This window comes from Oreochromis niloticus, linkage group LG6 (genome assembly GCF_001858045.2).
Source record: "Oreochromis niloticus isolate F11D_XX linkage group LG6, O_niloticus_UMD_NMBU, whole genome shotgun sequence".
In the NCBI taxonomy this organism is placed as follows: Eukaryota; Metazoa; Chordata; class Actinopteri; order Cichliformes; family Cichlidae; genus Oreochromis; species Oreochromis niloticus.
In genome coordinates, this window is record NC_031971.2 from 1849028 (window position 1) to 1871318 (window position 22291).

Consider the following 22291-nt stretch of genomic DNA (forward strand, 5'->3'; position numbering starts at 1 on the left):
TTTGCCCCCAACCTATCGCTTTAAAAGTACACAGTATGTCAAGTTTGACTCATCTGAGGAGACAAAGAAAAGAGCGAGGGTGCCATTGGGACAACACAAGAAGAAATAAAGTGATGTTTCGGGGTAAGCACAGTTTAGGAATAGTCCTTTACCTCTGTTCTCTCACTGAATTTCTGTTCTTCCTCTTCCTTTTTCTTCTGTTCAAACATATTTCCTCCCTTTTCCCCTCCATTGTGTGTTTGTGTTTTGTGTGCTTGATGACTCATCTTTTTTTTGTGTTCCCTGTTTCTTTTTGTACCTCCAATGGTAATTTTTCATTCAGAAAACAAAAGCTCAAACTGACCAGACTAGGGAGATACAGTATGTGCAGCACTGGTGCCTTTGTGTCCTTTTAAGTGCTTTGTCGGGGAAAGTGTCTTCATCGTCATTTTCCCAGTCTGATCCAGGATGCTAGTCTGATCCAAAAAGCTAGTCAATTGGTGTAACTGTCCAGTTAAGTTTCTAATAAGTTCTAAATAGTTTCTGATAACTGTAACTTTAGCTAGAGTGCCAGGTTTACACCAGCACTCCACCAGCTTCTCTCCCCAAGCACCTTTTCTCACAACATTTAAGCTGAGGGCTTTTGACAGAAGTGAGCATCAATCAGCTTTCTCCTGTCTAACCTGTCTAACGTCATGGAGGGGTAGGAGAAAAGGGCAGGAAGTCAAACCAATGTTGGGTTGTAGCTGTAAGAAAATCTGAATTTTATTGTTTGCTTGTTTTTTTAAAATAAACAATTTATTTAAACTTTTTTAACCTCACCTCCCTCTTTCTGGTTGATCTGTTTGCAGTTGGAGGAGGACAGGCATCAACCACGGCCCAACCAACTGAGGAGGCTGGCCTCCTATGTCTTTTCTTCCTCCACCCTTGAGACAGAGCAGTATCCTCATGGAGGAGGGAGCTTTATCCAGAGGAGCCGCTCAGCTGAGAGCAGCCCAGCACACGTCAACACTACAACTTCAACCCGCCGGCGGCATGCTGGCACTCTGCCGACCCCTGGCAGCCCACGGAGCAGACACTCTGTTCTGAATATGTCGAGGGCACAGCTGCAGCACGTGTTAGCTAAGCTCATGAACAAGAACAACAGCTGAGAGATGGACTCAAACGCATATTAAATTAACACGTGTGTTAAGTATACACATACACAATACACACATACTGTATGCAGGGTTGGTCACACCAATTTGGGGCCCGGTGCAGTTTGGCCTCTTGGTTCCTTTTGTTCCATTACATGTTCCACCATTTGTGTTCCACAGTCAAGATCATCTCTGGTGCATTTGCTCTGATTAAGAGCACCAACTATTAAAATACTAATTATTTGATTAGTATTTATCCATAAATCTTTAAATTTCATTGGCCCTAAATAAAATGTGTAGGATGTTTTAAAAGGCCCTTAAATTACGAGGCATCACTGGTGAGCTGGGAAGACATTTGACCTGTGTCGAAACAAGGAGTATACCTATTAATACCAAAATAAAACACAGCTTTGCCTTCGCATTTGGCTTATTAAATATTTCTGGCCAGCTCTGCATATACAAATATTCTAATGAATGTACACATAAATATATCAGACATGATAAAAACAGCACACTAAGAGCCAGACATGGTCATGAAACAAAACAAGCCATATTACTGGCAGACAACAGCACTGCTAAGCTGGTAAACACTTAGTATCACACACACATTCACAGTCATGTAGCTCTATCAATTGTAAGAAAAGGAACAGAAGAAAAGAAGAAAAATGCTCAAGATGGGGAATATTTTCCATGCAATAAACTCTAACAAGCCTCTACAAACCTGATGTTGCACATGCCACAGATCAGGCAGACTCATGTGAATAATGTGAAACTGAACACGTCCTTCTTGCTTCTATGAAGAAGAGGAGCGTGAAACAGAGTGGGGCTGCAAACAGACTGTTAAGCTTTACAGTATCTGTGCATTTATTTATTTCAATTCTTTTCTGCTAAAACAAAAGTGTGATTATCAACGAGTGCAGGTTATTCCACCAAGGTTTTGCACCAAGACTTCACAGTGTCGCCATCACTCAACCAGTGATATAAACATCTCACTCTGCTTCTGCTTCATTAAACTCTGTGTGTGAAGAGAAAGGGGTATGTGATAAAAGTCTTTCTCAAGGTGTGAAAAGGAATTCAGCATTAACCTCTAATTACACCTTTTTGAAGAAAAAACTGTTACCGACACCAAGAAGTACAGTGTCCCTAAAAGACAAATATTTCACAAAAAATAATAGTTACTAAATAAATTGAAACTAATTAGTAAAACAAACCAACACACACTGGCATGTCGTAAATGAATTAACACCAATAACAAATTTACAAATGTATAAAATCAAATTTTTTTACATTAATTTATATTACAAATGAACAACTCTACCACTACATGGTAAACAAATTAACAATAAAGACAATATTCTACCTAAGAATATAAAAAGATTCCTTTTCAAAACAAGCAAAAATCATGAAAAAAGACCAAAAAAATTTTGTTGTTTTTTCTTGAATGGATTTGTTATTTATAGTTTATAGTCTTATTTATAGTTTTAATACGCTAAAAAGTTTATTTGAAAGAAATCATTTTCTGAACCGTTTTCTTTGCTGTTAAGGGCCACCTCTTAACTGGAAAATGTATAGGGCTGAAGAAGGCTGCCAGATAGGACCTAACGAAGTTGAAGCATGTTTTATGACATTTTTAAAATTAACTTTTGCACTTTTTTCTAATGAATTCTCATTAGTACTAGAGGACTGTAAAAGAAGTGAACTTACATTTGGAACATTTAAAATTACATGTCAGTTTGTGAAGTGTTTGCTGGAGCTCTTGTTTGACTCTTCTTTGATACATATTTTAAGGTGATCGGGATCCATTCAAGTACAGAAACTGAGCTAAACAGAATGTGCTTGGATGTATTGTTCCATCAAAAGAATCGTGCACATTAGTTGTTTTGCACAACATATCTGTGATTTTCTTTCATCATTTTCCTTTTTCTGTTGAGCATAATTTGAGCACACTCACTGAGGTTCCAGATTCCCATGGAATGCATCCAGCATTGCTATTTGCATTTGTGTGCTTGTGTGGAATGAGTTTGGGGCATTCACAACCGTTCCAGTCAGTGAGCCCATTACTGAAATATGTTAACATCTATTTTTCATAACATCAGGATCCTTTTGAATTCATTCAAATAGATTCATTCAAATTGTTAAATGTTTTAAATTGTACATTTAAATTTGTAAACTTGTTTGAGTTTGAGTTAAATCCAGGTCTTCCAGAGGATGCAGTCAATCTTGTTATATTTATCGTTAGTTTAAAATATATTCAAAAAGACTTATTTTATGTATTGTATGTTGGGTTTCTGTTGGAAGTACTGATGTAAATAGACACATAGATAGATATCACACCAACACCTAAGGTTACTTGGCGAATTGCCTGAAGGGGTATACCAGAGAGACAGAACCCAGGAGAATAATCTGGATGTTCTCTACTGAACCATCCAAGGTATACTTTTAGTGACAGGGGAACAATATGGGAACAGCCCCACCAAGTCTGGAGACACAGCAAAACTGGAAGATCAGATGGAAGAAGAATGCAACAAATAATAACAATCGTTAGTGGTTAGTGGTTCTAAGAGCAGGCCACAGCAACCTTGAACAATTTCCAGTAACTATCACAGTGGCAGACATCCAAGAAAGAGTCTCAGGCATGAAGAGCTGGAGAGCACTAGGCCCTGACACTTACTGGCTAAAGAAGCTAATTGCACTTCATGACCGCCTGGCAACATAAATTAAGTTGCTGTTTATGGATGAGACACACCCAGAAAGGCTAACCGGACAGCCCTGATCCCCAAGTATGTCCAACTACCGACCAATAACCTGCCTCACGGAAACTCTTGTCAGGTATCATAGCAGCTAAGATGGACAGGCACATGGCTCAGTTTATGAGTGAGGCCCAGAAAGAAGAAACACCACAGGTGCAGAACACCAGCTCCTGCTTGATAGAGGAGCTGTCACTTAAGACCAGACTGACCAACCTGTGCACCGCCTATGACAATACCTGACACATGGATCCTGGAAGCCGAGAAATGTACAAGGTCAACAGGAACCTAAGAGCCGTTATCAGGAATTCAATGGGGATGTGGCAAACAACACTAGAGGCCAACTTCAATCCAATTACACAAGCCACTATTAAGTGTGGTATTTACCAAGAAGGTGCTCTGTCCTCACTGTTATTCTGCATAGGTGTGAAACCAGCCAGATCATTAACAAGACTGGCTTCGGATACCTACTAAAGAATCAAGCAATGTCAGCCAAATCCTGTACATGGATGGCATCAGGCCACATGCCAGGAGTGAATGAGACCTTGATTCGCTGATCCACGCCAACATCAGAATGTCATAGTCGAATGGTAGCAAAGACAGGGAAAGTAAATGGTGAGTGGACTGGTTCTCATATAGCGCTTTTTTACTCTATCTGTGCACTCAATGCGCTTTACACAACTTGCCTCATTCACCCATTCACACAAGCACTTTTTTCTTTGCTATTTCTAAGTGCTTTCTGTCTAACTTTCACACGACAGGCAGCATTGCAGGCATTGAGGATAGGTGCAAGTACCTTGCAAGCCCACCTGCAAATAGGAACCACGAAGAGGCCCCGGGAAAGCTGCAGGCACCAAATACCTGCAGAGATTAAGAGAAGCTGAATGACAAGAACAAGATCCAAGCAATCAATACCACCACCCTGCCAGTTGTAAAATACCCTGCTGGGATAATAAGCCATAACCATACATTGAGGGTTTCACCAGAAGTCCAGCACGCCAAGACTGTACAATAAGCAGAAGAAAGGAGACCAAGGAGTACATCAGGAAGATGGTCACAAGTGAGAAATCCAATGGCTGGACAAAGCTGGACTGAAAAGAGGCACTAATCATGGCAGTGCAGGAACAAGCTCTAAGATCGATAGAGGCTGGGGTCTACAACACCAGGCAAGACCCCTGAGACAATCAGGCACATTACAGCAGGGGGGAAAATGCTAGCAGGCAGGGCATACATGAAATATCGTAACTAGGGGTATAATGACCAATCTAAGATCCTGTGGGACTTCCAGATACAGACGGCCAAACTGCTTATGGCTAACCAACCGGACATAGTAGTGGACAAGCAGAGGAAGAAGGTCATAGTGATAAATGTAACTTTACCAAGTCAAAGTGAGAAATACCAATGGCTAAGAGAGGAGCAAGAGAAAATGTGATCCTGTGGTATCTGGAGCGCTTAGGGCATTTACCCCTAAACTGGGTGAGTGGTTCAGATCCCAGGAACGGAATCAGAGATCTCTGTCTTGAAAAATGCAGTCCTAGGAACAGCAAAGATACTGTGCAGGATCCTCAAGCTCCCAGGCCTCTGGTAGAGGACCCAAGCTTGAAGCATAAAAGACTGCCTGCAAGCCAGCTGCGCTTTTTTTGATTTTTTGCACCTAATATCACATAATAGATCCAGTAGAGCAGAATAAGGGATTTTTATTTTTAAAAATGCAAAGGTCCACTTTATCTTCTAAACAAACATGATGAAACATAACATTAACAGTTACATTATAAGGTCAGTGGCCAGGGTGTCAGTGCCAGGTATGATTGACGAAGAGGTGCTTTTTGTTGGGAAATTGAAATGGTTCAACACTGGAAAGATAACCAGAGATAAAAAAAAAAAAGAGAGAATACAGACAAAGTAAATGGTTTTTCATTTTGGAGAACTTGTTGGAAAAACTCTTATCTCTATAAACAAAAGAATTTGTGAGCAATGGAAAAGATCTTGGAAACAGAATATTTCAAAATATTTATATTTTATTTCTGTTTATAGTTTGAGTAGCATTCAGTTTCAGCCAGGTCTGCAAGCAATAAGTCTGTGATGGTTACGATCATCAGCTTTTACCTGACAATAATGTAACTTTTAATTTGCTTTTTAACCAACACAAATATCAGTTATCCAGATATCTCCTGGCTTTTATCGGAAGCTCAGAAATATTGGTCTTCTCAATGTGTCTGTGTAGGTTTTCAGTCATCCGGGTCATGGTAGTCTAAAGAGCTTGGAAAGAAAGCAAGTGGAAGTCTTAAAGTTTCGTGAAGATATTTCACCTCTCATCCAAAAAGGTTTTTGAGTTCCAAAGTAAAATGGTTTAGGGTCCTAAGTATTTTAAGCCCTATTTGGGGTACCCTAAGAGGCTAACTGACCAACCACATGAGCCAAGATGTGAAAAAACATGGAGGGTTTCAGGAGGAAAGACATACAGTATACATGTCTTTCCTTCTGAAACCCTCCACTTTATTCACGTCATGGCTCATATAATATAGTCTGTTGTATGCTGCTGTTAAAGAACAATTTTCTCTTTAGTCTTAAATATACATAACATTAGATAAGATGGCCATGTTGTGCAATGAAAGACATGCTGGGGTAATGTCAGGGCTACAAAGGGCTACATTAACTAAATACGCACCACTTGCGCTTTTATTTAGCTTCTATTTGAGGCATTATCTCTGTGCCAACAGTTATTCAGATCCAGCCTGATGGGACGAATGAGTTTGTTTTCATGCTGCTTCACACTGAGTTCAGGACACCCTGTATATTTTATATTACCACAGCATTACAACATAAACACTTTGAGAATGTATGAAGGGGACTAGCTGCTAACTTTGAACTTTATTTTGCATGCAAGCAAAATGATTTAACTACCACACAGGATTGTAACTAGTACAATCCTGTATCACCAAAAGGTAATGCTACATTTGGTTACAAACAGGGAGTAGAAATATGTCAGTGTGCTTATTCTACTAAAAACACCTCAAGTCTAAAAGAGGGATCTGCAACAGGTGTCATCTTGTACCAAAACTGTTTGCCAACTGTGTTCATTCTGTGCATGAGATCTGCTATCTGAACAACATGCATTGCCAACTGTAAAGAACAGCACTGTGCAGTAATTATGTATACACCTCTGACTAAAAGAAGTCTGGGATTGTTCTGTAAATAATTCACATCTACACGACATACTCACGGATCAGACCTGTCGCGCTCTTAACTGACTTTATTATGATGAAGAAAGAAGTGACAGGAGATTTTCTTAAAATCTTGACAGCTACAGAATGCAAAGAATTATCTCAAGTCTTTTTGATTTGAGTGTTTTTGAGTGATTATGTGAAAATATATTTTAGGTGTTCTCCAGTTAGTGGAGGAACAACCTGCGATTAACCATATATGTATATTATGAGGTTTATAGGTTTTTATTTTGAAAACTCCACATTTTTAAAGTTATAATTAACTGGAAGAATAACATTACATAAAATTACAGCAGTTGTAAAGCCATTAGTTGATTGAGTAAAACATATTAAAACTGTTAAGGTCTACCATAGAAAATATGGCATGATTCACAAAAATTCTAAAATAAATAAAGAGATATGTCCTTCCAGATATACATACATACGTTTGCATATTTAATGTCTTCCTGATATTCTTTAAAGACTAACAGAAAATGTGAATATATAGAGAGAGAGGTATACACTGGTGTCCAATTGGTATATTTTAGCATTATACCACTTTCATAAATTTGTCGACACAATTAGTATAGCTTGGTACAAAAGCTAGAAGCACGGGGGTACTGCAAGCTCAGTTCCTGCATGTGTCTCCTAGCTGCCTTAATAGTTTAAAAAAAATCTATATTCTAAGTGAGGCTGGCATGTAGCTGCAGGAGATTGCTTGCTGTTGCCGGTTGAAGATAATCAATCGTGCAATTGCCTTGGACACTAGCAGACTGTTGCAGTTGGCCGTAGTTGGCAAGGAAGGAAGGATTTTGCTAACTACTTGCTTAGTGATAGTGAAACTGTGAAATTCCAACCAAACACGAAACAGTAACTGTTTAGCTTCGAATTAAAAGTTGGGACTTTTAAAACATTCGTTCTGGAAATAAACCCCAACTTTTCCTTTGAAGGTGAACGGTTTAAGTTTTTCATTTGCTTTGCACTTTTTCAATTTCACTGCAACTGTTTGACTGCTTGGTAGCTAGCTAGCAAGAGTTTGCAGACCAATCTGCACATTCCATGTAAACTATGGGTAACTGCAGCAATCTGAGTTTCCTGGTGCAGAAATTGGTGCTCTTTGTGACCAATTTCAACTGGTAATAGCCACCAAATATCCACCAACTGGTTGGTGGAATATGCTTTTTTCCCCCTAGCGATCAAAGGGAAAAAGTCTGCAATAGAATACTATAAACTACTGCTACTAAAATAAATAAATTAATCAGTTAATTTAAGTCAGCATTTGAATTAAGGCATTTTTGTTGTTGTAGGAGACAGAAACGGTTCCTCTTTTGATGGAGCTAGGCTTACACGTCACCCTTTGCTTCTAGTTTTTGCTCTGAGCTACGCTTCAAGGCACCATCTTTAATTTGACTATAGCGACAACAGAGCAAGAAAAGAATATTCAATTGTACCTGGATGTTCCTTCAACAGATTTGTAGTCTCAGCAGATTGTAGATAAGGAAAAGATAACTGAAGAGCTCACAATATTTGTTCAGTGTAATGATCCATGAGTGTCTTTCACATGTACAATATATGTAAGCATTTTTTTCTATCACTATATTATTGTACAGCATTGCTTGTATAATTTACAGGTAAAGCATGTATTTTAAACTTTTGTAAATCCAAAAAATAACCCTGTACAGATATATATAGAAATGTAGAAAGCAATTAAAAGAAATCAATTTTCATTTAACCTCTAATAAGCATGATAATAACCGGGGTTTAGTATGTATGTCCAGGCTGTATGTTAAAGATTGAACGAGGGAAACACTTGAAAAATCACCTGAATATCAAACTGTGTGCTATCTAAGGATGAACTCTGCAATGCATTTTTTGTGCCTTTTATATCAATTTATGTAATCTAGACAATCTTGAAAAGCTTGTGTTCAACCAAAATGACATTAAAATGGGTTTTGGGAAAAATCTACCAGTTTTTGCTGTCTTTGCTTCTTAGAGAGAGCACATTACAAGCTTTTAGCTTCCCCTTGTATTTTTTTGTTTTGTAATGATCCCGATGTTTGTAGGCGTGGACTGTATGCAGGTCAGTTAAACAGCTGGCCTCTTCTACTACAAAGCTGTTGTAATAGATGCACTGTTCAGCTGAACATTGTGCTGCTGTAATATGTAAAGCCTTCCCTGAAAAAGACATCATCATCTGGCAGCATATGTTATGAAACTGATTGATCTGTCCATCTTTACTTCTTAGAAACTTTGCTTTTTCATACCCAGTCGTCTTAATGACCTGTTGCCAGTTTACAAAAGTTGTAAAGTAGTTCTTTTTTTTAACTTTATTTGTCAATTTTCCTTAGACATTCACAATAAATGAAGGAAATAAAAGAAAAAAAATAGAGGCGTGAGTGAGAACAAATGGCAAGAACAAAAACTCGTGGTGCTACCTAAACATTAAAGAATGTCAGCCTTATAAAAGTAAGTCATTGTTCGAATTTATGTGCTTCGAGTCTTAAGTATAGTGCTGTCAGTGTTAATCTTGTTAAAATGACGTTAACGGCATTACCACATTAACATGGCAAATCTCTGTTAGCGAGTTAACATGTGGCTGCACGGCGTTAACGAGCTAACCGCGATATAACGCGTTCACAGCCCTCGCACTGGGCGATCCGCATTAACTCGCTAACGGACATTTGCTGTGTTATGCCGTTAATGTCATTTTAATGTCCTTTAAATGAGATTAACGCTGACAGCACTACTTAAGTAATAAGTTATTTTTTTCATTGTGGAAATTTGCTCCATGACGTCTCACCATTGCTTCAATCTCAAAGGATCACTTTGAAGCCAGTTTCTAGTAATAACTTTTGTACAGGCATCAGTTTAAACAGGTAAATGTCCTCACCATGAATTACTTCTGTGGGTGGTACGCCTAGGTACAAAATCTGTGGATCATTAGGTATTTTATAACTTAAGATATCCTCAAGTGGTTTGACTATAATTTCCCAGAAAGGTTGAACCTTTTCACATTTCCAAAAAATGTTAGTGATTGGCACTGATATGACTGCAGTCTCCAGCATTGCTGTAGGATTCCCAACTGTTTACTTTCGATGTGAGGTGTGATTAAAAAAAAAATCTTGTCAATTTTTTCCAGCCAAATTCTCTCCATTGTCCAGAGCAAGTAGAAGTGTGTTGTAGCAGACAGATCATCCCATGAAAGTTCTTCAATCTTCAGTTCTGATTCCCATTTTTGTGTTATCCACATTTACATTTGGAAGCATTTGTACATTTTTGACACAACCTATGATATGCCACAGTGACCATTTCTATTAACTCAATGCCCTCGTGAGAGACAGAGTTTCTGCTCTTAGTATTATAAAAGTGTCTCAAATAAAGATACCTAAATAAGTCAGAATTATCCAGCTGAAACTCCTCTTTTTGATGGACTTAAACACTTTTCTGTTAACCTACATACTGCTGTGATTCCGCCATCGCTCCATTTCGTAATGGATTATCCTGTTGACCAGTTCTGAATTCTGGAGAATGTGAGGGCTAGATCAGCATTTTACAATCTCCTTCGATTTTGTATTTGATAACCAGATCCCACCAGACCTTTAATGTCATTGCAACAATGGGATTTTGGTCCCTGTGTACATTTTGTCTGAGGGTAACTCAAGTCCTTAAGCTCAATATTAGAATAGTATTTTAAATGATTTAAATGATTTATTGATTTATTGATTAGCATTTAAAATACCTCAGTGAATACAGAACAAAGATCTACCACAAAGCAAGAAAGCACAAGACAAGGCTAATCAAAGGTATTGGCTGAAGCATATGCTTATTACGCCAACCCTTTTAACAAAAGATCTTTTAGCACGCAGCTCATGTACATAGGGCTCGAAGCAAAGAGTAAAACAAAACAAAGCAAACAAACAAACAAACACACACACAAAAAAAACTTTCCACCTTAGATAAGTAACTACATTAAATTAAATTTCATTAACATAACCAAAGCAAAACAACCAAGAGTTTCAGTATTATTATTTTGCTGTTTTCATTCTTGATTTATATATTTTTCTAATACTCTATTTTTAAACATGTTTTTAAACAAGGAAAATGAACTACAGCTTTTTAAATCACTGTCATAACTATTCCACAAGTTAAGTCCTCTAACAGAAACACATCTCTGCTTTACGTTTGTCCTTATCTTGTTTTTTTTTTAAGAAATCTGTTCCCCTTAAGTCATATTAACTCTCTCTGACTTCAAACAGCTTCTGAGTACTACGGCAAAGCAAGTTATTTTGTGCTTCATACATTATCTGTCCCAAACTAAATCATGAAATTTCAGGGTATTCAGATTAATAAACAAAATGTTAGTTGGTTCTATATAGTTCGATTGATTTATAATTCTTATAGCTCTTTTTTGTAACTTGAAAATAGGAAGAGTATTTGTTTTATATGCATTACCCCATATCTCTAGACAATAAGTCATATATGGAAGCAACAGAGAACAATAAAGTGTGTATAATGATTTCTTGTTCAGGATATGCTTTGTTTTGTAGAGAATAGCAATGGTTTTTGACATTTTTGTTTTCACATGGTTTATATGAGACTTCCAGCTCAGCTTATCATCAATTATAACTCCAAGAAATTTATTTTCGTATACTCTTTCGATTTCAGTTCCATTAACCCTGATTTTAGATACATCTTTCATTTGTCTAGTACCAAAAATAATACATTTTGTTTTGTTTATATTTAATGATAACTTATTTATATCAAACCGGTTTTTAAATAGCTTCGGAGTTCTTCTGACTCCTTTTCCACTGTAGTCAGAAGCTGTTCTAGGTTTTTACCTGAGCAATACAGAGTGGTATCATCAGCAAACAATACACATTTTAACAGTCTGGAAACACTACATGTGTCATTTATATATAATATGAATAATTTAGGGCCCAGCACAGAGCCCTGAGGAAGACCACAAGTTACCTTCAACTGGTTAGATTTTACATTATTGATTTTGACATATTGATATCTGTCATCCAGGTAACTTTTCATCCACTTGTATGCTATCCCTCTTATACCATAGTTCTCTAGGTTATTCATTAATATAGAATGATCTATTGTATCAAACACCTTTTTTAAGTCTATAAAAACACCAACAGTATATTCCTTATTAGTAGATATCCCTTCTACAAGTTCCATCACTGCCATCGAAGTGGACCTTTTCACTCTAAAGCCATATTGGTTATCACTTAGGAGATTATGCTTCTCAATATATTTATCAAGTCTATTAACAAATAACGTTTCTAAAATTTTTGAGAACTGTGGGAGTAGTGATATTGGCCTGTAATTGGTAAATTGACATCTCTCTCCGTTTTTATGGATTGGAATAACTTTTGCTATTTTCATTTTTGAGGGAAACATACCAGTTCGAAAGGACACATTACAAATGTATGCGAAAGGTTGCACTATATATTCTATAATACTTTTAACTAATATCATGTCAATACCAAAACAGTCAGTGGACTTTTTATTTTTAAATGTTTTCACAATGTTAATTATTTCTCTATGAGTTACAGCACCAATAAACATGGAGGACACATTCTGAGTAATATGTTGATTTAGGTTGTTATTATTTCTTGACTCTGGAATTTCTTTTGCTAAATTATAGCCAACAGGTACAAAGAAATAATTAAATTCATTTGCAATGTCTTTAGTTTTATCAAGTACAATATCTTTATCTTTTTTAAAATAGTCTGGATAATTCTTATTTTTTGAGGCCTTTTTGATTATACTATTTAATAACCTCCATGTTTCGTGTGTGTTACTTCTACTTTGCTCCAATAATGTGTCTTTCTTACTTGTTCTTATAATATTTCCTAATCTATTTTTATATGACTTGTACTTAATTTAAGCATTTTTTGTCCTCAGTTTTATAAATCTCCTTTATAGATTATTTTTCTTTCTACATGCATCTTCTATCCCCTTTGTGATCCATGGCTTATTTGATCTGTGATGCTTTCTAGTGATTTTCATTAAAGGACAATGTTTTTCATATAGTGAGATTACAGTTGATAAGAATGCATCATATGCACTATTTAAATCTTCATTTGCAAAAACCTCATTCCAATTGTGTTCCTTTAAGTCCACCTGGAGGGCAGCAATGGCTCTTGTTGTTCTATGTCGTATCACGTCAAATGTCTGATTCTTTTGTTTAGTTTTGATCCCAAAATAATTTTGAAAAATTGCAAAAACAGGAAGATGATCGCTTATATCAGTTATAAGAAGTCCACCTACTATTTCATAGTGAATTTTATTTGTGAATATATTATCTATCAATGTAGCTGTATCAATTGTTATTCTACTTGGTTTTATAATTACAGGGAAAAGGCAGTTACTATACATTGTATTGATGAAATCTGTTGTTTTCTGATGTCCATTTGGGTTTAGCAGATCTATATTGAAATCACCACAAATTATTTGCAGTTTTTTATCATTTAGGTTGCTAAACATAGCAGCAAGTTTCTCATTGAATGTGTCAAGGCGTGATCCTGGTGTCCTATAGATGCAACTTATAATTATATTGTTAGCTTTTTCAACATGGATTTCAATAGTAACACATTCCAATACATTATCTATGGTTCTTGACAATCTTGCATACTGTCGTTGCAAGATTTTTCTTGACAATCTTACAACGACAGTATTCTGGTGAACACCAGTAGATAGAGAGTATTATCAGCTGAGATGCTCTAAAACTTGGAATAGTCAGTCCTCCTCTTCCCTTATCTAGTTGGAGAGTTTTCAGTTTAACCCTTGGTTTTGACCCCTTCCAAATAAATCTACCCATTTGGCAAATTCAGCATCAGGGATATGCATTGGTAGTGAAAGGAATAAATACAACAGTCTGGGTATGACCTCTATTCTCGAATTGAGATCCATAACTAAGGGTGCCCATTTTGTTAAATCCTTTTGTATTGCATTATTAATCCTACTGTAATTGGTCTCGTATAATGTGTTTAGTTAGACTCCCAATATTTTAAATTTTCTGAATCCCATTTCATTTAAGTTTGTATTTATGTCTGATAAATTCAATGGCTTTGTAGTTTATGCAATATTTGAGTCTTAGAAATATTAAATTTATATCCAGATTTTCTTCCAAACTCTTCTAGAATAGTCCAGAGCTTTAAGAATATATGATCTGGGTTTTGGAGGTATATTATTATATCATCTGCGAAGAGACCTACACTTTGTTCTTCCTAACTCCTTTCAACTCATCACTTTTTCTTATATATTGGGCCAGAGGCTCAATAAATAATGTGAAAAGGGAGGGGCTTAAACAGCACCCCTGATGTGTTCCTCTGGAGCAGGGACTCGAACACCAACCCCTACTTGTGGGCTGTATATTGACGTGAAGAAATATAACACAATTTGGCCGTTGGAGTTACTGTTATTTTTAGGGAGGATTTGTTCGTTGTTGAGTGCAATGTTAAAATAAGTTATTTTAAAAGCAAAAAATTATTTAATATGAAGGCAACATGAGCAGAGAGTACAAACATGTTTGGGATTGGCTGTGTTAACTAAACACTAAAGTGGCCCTCCAATGAGATGGCAGTGCCATTTTAGATTGAGACCCCTGCTCTGGAGAGCTCAAAGCTGTCTGTCAAGTTTCCATTTATTTTAATTCTAGCCACTGGCTTATGACACAATGCTTGTATACATCTATTGTATTGATCTACTGTATACACTACTGTAACTCACTGTTTATGTGTCTTTACATGTGGAACATCTGCATGTTGTGCAAAACGCTGCAGTTAGGCTTCTGACTAAGTCCTCTAAATATTCACATGCGACATCGTTATGGGGTGGCTGTACCTCAGGCGGTAGAGCAGGTCATCTACTGATTGGAAGGTTGGTGGTTCGATTCCCTTGTTTCCCCTACTCTACATGCCAAATATCCTTGGGCAAGATACTAATGCCAAATTGCTCTCCGATGCATCCATCGGAGTATGAATGTATGTGTGAATGTTAGTTAGAAAGCACTTAGAAAATGTGCTTGTGGAAATGGGTGTGGATGGGTGAATGCACAAGTTGTGTAAAGCGCTTTGAGTGCTCAGAAGAGTAGAAGAGAGCTATATAAGAACCAGTCCATTTACCATCGTTGCTATTTCAGTTACACTGTGTGAATGACCACGGCAGACCCAATGACTTGAACATGCTTTGCAGCATACTTTATTCCAAACACGGTTGCTGTTACAAAAGACCGAGCTGCAGCTCTCCCGCTGCCAGCTCAACATACTATCACAGGACCCGGTGCAATACTTAAGTTGGCGGGGCATGATTGCGGATGCCGTGCAGGTGCGTCTGCCTTCCCTGCACGGCACTGCATGCCACGGCCCGCCACATACCCCCATCGCCCGACTGAAGCCAGGGAGCCATCCAGCCAAACCTACTCCCCCTCCCCCCGCGAGCGGGAGAGAGAATCGGCCCGGACTGTCGCCGTCCCCAGCCCCTGGTCCAGCAACAGGGATGTGTGAGTTCAGGTGTCCAGGCTTCCCTGGCACGGTATCTTCCGTCTCCTCGTGCAGCTCCTCCACTGCTCCCGGCTGGAGCGGCACCTCGCTTGCCACCTTCTCCGCTTCCGGGTGGCGAGGTGCCTCATGTGCCTGCTTCACCACCGGTAGACACGGATCCTCGCGCGCCTCCTCCACAAGCAGGCACGGACCCAGCCTGCCAGGTGAGGAGGCAGGCAACTCACCGTTTTAGAATTGCTTGTCTGTTTATGTTGTTTTATACTGACTCTATCAAAAGCCTTATCAGCATCTAGACTCACTAAGGCTGTAGGAATGTTATGTTTGTAAACTTAATTTATTATGTGCAATGTGCGTCTTATGCTGTCGACCCTTAATAAATCCCGTTTGGTCTTCATCTATCAGGTCACGGTGGAAGAGTTCCAATCTTCTGGTAACTACTGACATAAATAGTTTATAGTTGACGTTTAAAATAGAGATCGGCCGATAGGATTCTCAGTACTCCTTATTCTTGGCTGCTTTTGGTAGGATCAATATTGCAGCCTCTTTCAATGAGGGTGGAGTTTTGGCTTTTTTAAATGTCCAACTGAATGAATCCAGTAATAGTGGAGCTAGCGGTCCTTTAAAGATCTTGTACCATTTATTTGGGTAGCCACCCTTGCGCTCCGCATCCTCCTCCAGTGACGGCTTGGCAGGTTCCTCCCACGCTCACCGCGCGCTGACCTCTGGCTTGGGCTGAGCAGGTGGGTGAGCTGTTGGTGGACCCAGTGGTTGCTGCGTGGCCCTCCTCCGGGGAGCAGGAACAGGCGTAGGCCCCGGCTGGGTACAATAAGCTCCCATCCAAGGAGTGGGGATGGGTGTGGTGGCAGGCTGCATCCTGGCTCGTCACAATCTGGGGCTGGCACGGGTGCCGGAACGGTCCGGATGTCGGCCACTGCCATGCATTCGAGGGATGCCAGTGGGGGTGGTGGTGATGTCGGCCAGGACTGGATCTGAGCCGCCAGACTTGCGATCCTCTACGTGCAGAGCTCAACCCCCCAATGGTGGCCACCATCTCGGCCACCATTTCGGTCAGCTCCTCTCTCTGCTGGCCCAGTCCTGGGTCTGCCGTGCCTCCCTTCCTGGGTTTCGGCACCACTATGAATGACCACGGCAGACCCGATGACTTGAACATGGTTTGCAGCATACTTTATTCCAAACACACAGAGCTGCAGCTCTCCTGCTGCCAGCTCAACATACCACCACACACTGGCTTCCTATTGAATTCAGAGTCCATTTTAAGATCCTGGTTTTGACTTTTAGACCTTTGCACGGACTGGCACCAGCTTTCATTCCTGATCTTCTGCAGCCCTATGTCCCTGGCAGGTCACCGAGATCATCTAATCAGTGGACTGTGGAACTGTCTCCCTCTGAGCCTAAGAACTGTGGACTGTAGTCGCTTTTGGTGGTGGTCAGAGGGCCCGGTGGCGCCAGTGTCTGGCAGCCTCGCCAGTGTCCGGCAGCCTCGCCTCTGTCAGTGCGCCCCAGGGTGGCTGTGGCTACAATGTAGCTTGCCATCACCAGTGTGTGAATGTGTGTGTGAATGGGTGGATGACTGGATGTGTAAAGCGCTTTGGGGTCCTTAGGGACTAGTAAAGCGCTATTGATAGGTTTGTAGTTTAAACCTATTCGCTGGAACGTTCAAGGCAATTTAATTACACAGCAAAGCAAGGCACAAGTAGGCAACGTTCTTTGTTTCCATGCACGGGAGAGAACCGGACAAGCGCCGTTCCTTCGCTTGACCCCAGTTGCTTTCGTCTGCTCCCCTGTAACACTGCTCTTTTATTGAGGTTACATGAATATGCATAGGGTCATTAACATATGACGTATACATACACACAAAGAGTACCTTGCCTGTGCATTGTGTAAGTACGTGTGTGTGTGTGTGTGTGTGTGTGTGTGTGGGGTCAGAGTGTGACCCCATAAGTGACTTCCCTAAACCTGCTGGTCTGGAAGACCAGCAGTTCATCTAAACAAAAGGCACTTAGACTAAAACAGATATAGATACGTTTATCCTACCATATTCAATTCAATTCAATTTTATTTATATAGCGCCAAATCACAACAAAAGTCGCCTCAAGGCGCTTTATATTGTACAATAGATCGCACAATAATAAATACAGAGAAAACCCCAACAATTATATCATATGACCCCCTATGAGCAAGCACTTTGGCGACAGTGGGAAGGAAAAACTCCCTTTTAACAGGAAGAAACCTCCGGCAGAACCAGGCTCAGGGAGGGGCGGGGCCATCTGCTGCGACCGGTTGGGGTGAAGAAGGAAAACAGGATGAAAGACATGCTGTGGAAGAGAGACAGAAATTAATAACAGATATGATTCGATGCAGAGAGGTCTGTTAACACATAGTGAGTGGCTGGAAAGGAAAAACTCAATGCATCATGGGAATCCCCGGCAGCCTACGTCTATTGCAGCATAACTAAGGGAGGATTCAGGGTCACCTGGTCCAGCCCTAACTATATGCTTTAGCAAAAAGGAAAGTTTTAAGCCTAATCTTGAAAGTAGAGATAGTGTCTGTCTCCCGAATCCAAACTGGAAGCTGGTTCCACAGAAGAGGGGCCTGAAAACTGAAGGCTCTGCCTCCCATTCTACTTTTAAATACTCTAGGAACAACAAGTAGGCCTGCAGAGCGAGAGCGAAGTGTTCTAATAGGGTGATATGGTACCACAAGGTCATTAAGATAAGATGGGGCCTGATTATTTAAGACCTTGTATGTGAGGAGCAGGATTTTGAATTCAATTCTGGATTTAACAGGAAGCCAATGAAGGGAAGCCAAAACAGGAGAAATATGTTCTCTCTTCCTGGGGCCTGTTCTTCGTACCTCGCTAAGTAAGTTAGCCGGATTTGAATGTTGACGATTTCGCGTGATCTTGGATCGTTCGGTTCTCCGAAGCTCATCTGGGACTTGCTGTCATAGCAACAGATCCGTAAGCGTAAACCTGCTCGGGAGCAGGTTTACTTTATGTAAACAGGATTAGATCGCGGCCTCTCAGGTATGTCCGCTGCAGTTATATGAAAGCAAGAGCGATATTTCGCCACTGTTTTACCATAAATAAATATTAGCAATGTAACTAAAGATAATGTATTTGATTCTTTTATTGATTTCATACAGATACATACAGGTCATTTCCGAAAAAAAGGGAAATGTACTATTAATCATTCTATTACATGTAGTAGATCATGTCAGATGTAATTCATATTTTAGAGTAGTAATAGTAAATTACTACGTGCAATCAAGATGAGACCACGACTATAAAAGCGAAGGTGGATTTGGGAAGTCTGTCGCAGCCATGTCCTGTCCGTTTGTACGCGAGCAAGGAAGGTGCAAGACTGATAAGGAGAGTTTACAGAATTTAGCGTATATTGCGGGATAGACAGGATCCTTTAGCTCGGCGCGACGGTGTGCTCATAGAGAGATATCGATTCTCCCGTCAGGGTATTATTTACTTTCTCTCTCTCTCTCTCTCTCTCTCTATATATATATATATATACTTACTGTACTGTATATACTTACTCCCGACTTACTGTGCATGCTTCAGTCACCCCTTGCATGGGAACAGGTAAAAGTGATGGAGTGTTATGTCAAACTACACACAAAAAAACCCACAATGTCAATAAATGTCACAGTACAAAAAGGGGTGTGACGAGGGGGTGCAGGACCACCACCTGTCTTTATTTGCTCTGCGCTTTTCTTGGTTGCTGTTATAAACAAACAAACACATTATTCCAGGGTCTCTTGTCATAGACTAAAAGCAATATAAGTGATAAATATTACCATTCTGTGGAATATTCTTATATTTCACTTTTACTTGTTCCCATGTTCTAGTGGGTCCTGTTGTGGCTCTAATGTGAAAGAGGATATGATGTAATATAATATAATGTGGAATAAAATAATATCACATGATATAATGTAATATCATGGATCACTTACGAGTTTAATTTGTCAGCAACTTTCTGCCAGCCCTCTCTCCTTGCTTTTGCAGCCTTTGCAGTGTTCCCCTGCGTTTTAATTAAACTCTGAAACTCCTGATATCCCTCAATCAAGAGTTCTTGGTCTGCTGCCGTGAAATACTGAGCGCGCTCCTTCGACATCTTCGCCGACCAATCACAGGGTTGCCGATCAATGTTTCTACTATCGATGCGTAGCCCCTTTTAAGCCACCCAGTGATCTCAGATTACTTCATCCAGCTATACTAATCGTCAACAACAGGTGTGTTCGGAGAACCGGATTAGCGAGCTCAAAGTTAGCGCGATGATTTGATCTTGGATGTGTCATTTGATCTTGGATGTAGTAAGCGAGGTACGAAGAACAGGCCCCTAGTCCCTGTCAGTACTCTTGCTGCAGCATTTTGGATTAGCTGAAGACTTTTCAGGGAGTTTTTAGGACATCCTGATAATAAAGAATTACAGTAGTCCAGCCTGGAAGTAATAAATGCATGAACTAGTTTTTCAGCATCACTCTGAGACAGGATATTTCTAATTTTAGAGATGTTGCGCAAATGGAAGAAAGCAGTCTTACATATTTGTTTAATATGTGTGTTAAAGGACATGTCCTGGTCAAAAATGACTCCAAGGTTCCTCACAGCATTACTGGAGGCCAAGGTAATGCCATCCAGAGTAAGAATCTGGTTAGATACCATATTTCTAAGATTTTCAGGGCCGAGTACAATAACCTGTTTTATCTGAATTAAGAAGCAGAAAGTTAGCGGCCATCCAGGTCTTTATGTCTTTAAGACATTCCTGCAGTTTAACTAATTGGTCTGTGATACCTGGCTTCATGGATAGATAGAGCTGTGTGTCATCTGCATAGCAGTGAAAAATTATGCTATGTCTTCTAATGATGCTGCCTAGGGGAAGCATGTATAATGTAAATAGAATTGGTCCTAGCACTGAACCCTGTGGAACACCATAATTGACCTTAGTGTGTGAAGAGGACTCTCCATTTACTTGAACAAATTGGAGTCTATTAGATAGATATGATACAAACCACTGCAGTGCAGTACCTGTAATACCTACAGCATGTTCTAATCGCTCTAATAGGATATTATGGTCAACAGTATCAAACGCAGCACTGAGGTCTAGCAGGACAAGCACAGAGATGAGTCCACTGTCAGAGGCCATAAGAAGATCATTTGTAACCTTCACTAAAGCTGTTTCTGTGCTGTGATGAGCTCTGAAACCTGACTGAAACTCTTCAAATAAGCCATTCCTCTGCAGATGATCGGTTAGCTGTTTGACAACTACTCTTTCAAGGATTTTTGATATAAAAGGAAGGTTGGAGATTGGCCTATAATTAGCTAAGACTGCTGGGTCTAGAGATGCTTTTTGAGTAAAGGTTTAACTACAGCCAGCTTGAAGGCCTGTGGTACATAGCCGATTATTAGAGATAGGTTGATCACATTTAAGATTGAAGAATTAATTAATGGCAGGACTTCTTTGAGCAGTTTTGTAGGAATGGGGTCTAAAAGACACGTTGATGGTTTGGAGGAATTAATTATTGAAGTTAACTCAGAAAGATCAATTGGAGAAAAAGAGTCTAACTTAACATCGATGGTACTAAAAGTAGCTGTAGATAATATTACATCTGTGGGATGATTATTGGTAATTTTTTCTCTAATGATAAAAATTTTATTTGTGAAGAAGTTCATGAAGTCATTACTAGTTAACGTTAAAGGGATTGTTGGCTCAGTAGAGCTCTGACTTTTTGTCAGCCTGGCTACAGTGCTGAAGAGAAACCTGGGGTTGTTCTTATTTTCTTCAATCAGTGACGAATAGTAAGATGTTCTGGCTTTGCGGAGGGCTTTCTTATAAAGCAGCAAACTATTTCTCCAGGCTAAATGATGATCCTCTAAATTTGTGACACGCCATTTCCTCTCCAGCTTACGAGTTATCTGCTTTAGGCTACGTGTTTGAGAATTATACCACGGAGTCAGGGACTTTGGATTTGAGGCCTTAGTTTTCACAGGAGCTACAGTATCCAGAGTCGTACGTAGTGAGAAGGTAAAATTATTAACAAGATAATCAACCTCTGTTGGAGTAGCGTTCAGATAGCTGCTCTGCTCTATGTTGGTACAGGGCATTGAAGAAGATAACAGTGGGTGGATTATATTCTTAAACTTAGTTACAGCACTTTCAGAAAGACATCTACTGTGATAAAGTCTACTCTCCATTGCTGTGTAATCAATTATTGTAAATGTAAATGTTATCAGGAAATGATCAGACAGCAGAGGGTTTTCAGGAAACACTGTTAAATGTTCAGTTTCTATGCCATATGTTAAAACAAGATCTAGAGTGTGATTAAAGTGGTGGGTGGGTTCTTTTACATTTTGAGAGAAGCCAATTGAGTCTAATAACAGATTAAATGCCATGTTGATGCTGCCATTTTTAGCATCTACATGGATGTTAAAATCACCCACAATAATTATTTTATCTGAGCTGAGCACTAAATCAGATAAAAAGTCTGAGAAATCAGAGAGAAACTCTGTGTAAGGCCCAGGTGGACGATAGATGATAACAAGTAAGACTGGTTTCTGAGTTTTACAGCTGGGGTGGACGAGGCTAAGCATCAGGCTTTCAAATGAATTAAAAGTCTGTGTTGGTCTTTCGTTAATTAATAGGCTGGTGTGAAAAATTGCTGCCACACCGCCCCCTCGGCCT

The 22291-nt window shown here is 39.4% G+C and overlaps 1 protein-coding gene across 6 annotated transcripts in view; it reads left to right on the forward strand.

Moving 5' to 3' along the window:
- Window positions 1-22291, forward strand: part of ttbk1a (tau tubulin kinase 1a) — a 77221-nt gene that overhangs the window by 49124 nt on the left and 5806 nt on the right. The window contains exon 16 of one of the 6 annotated variants that reach the window (XM_025908021.1): window positions 831-9031. The exons of the other annotated variants lie outside the window; for them this stretch is intronic. Within the exon in view, the coding sequence (XP_025763806.1) occupies window positions 831-1130 (300 nt within the window). The 3' untranslated portion in view covers window positions 1131-9031. Of the gene's footprint in view, window positions 1-830; window positions 9032-22291 lie in introns of those variants that run through there. 6 annotated transcript variants of the gene reach the window in all.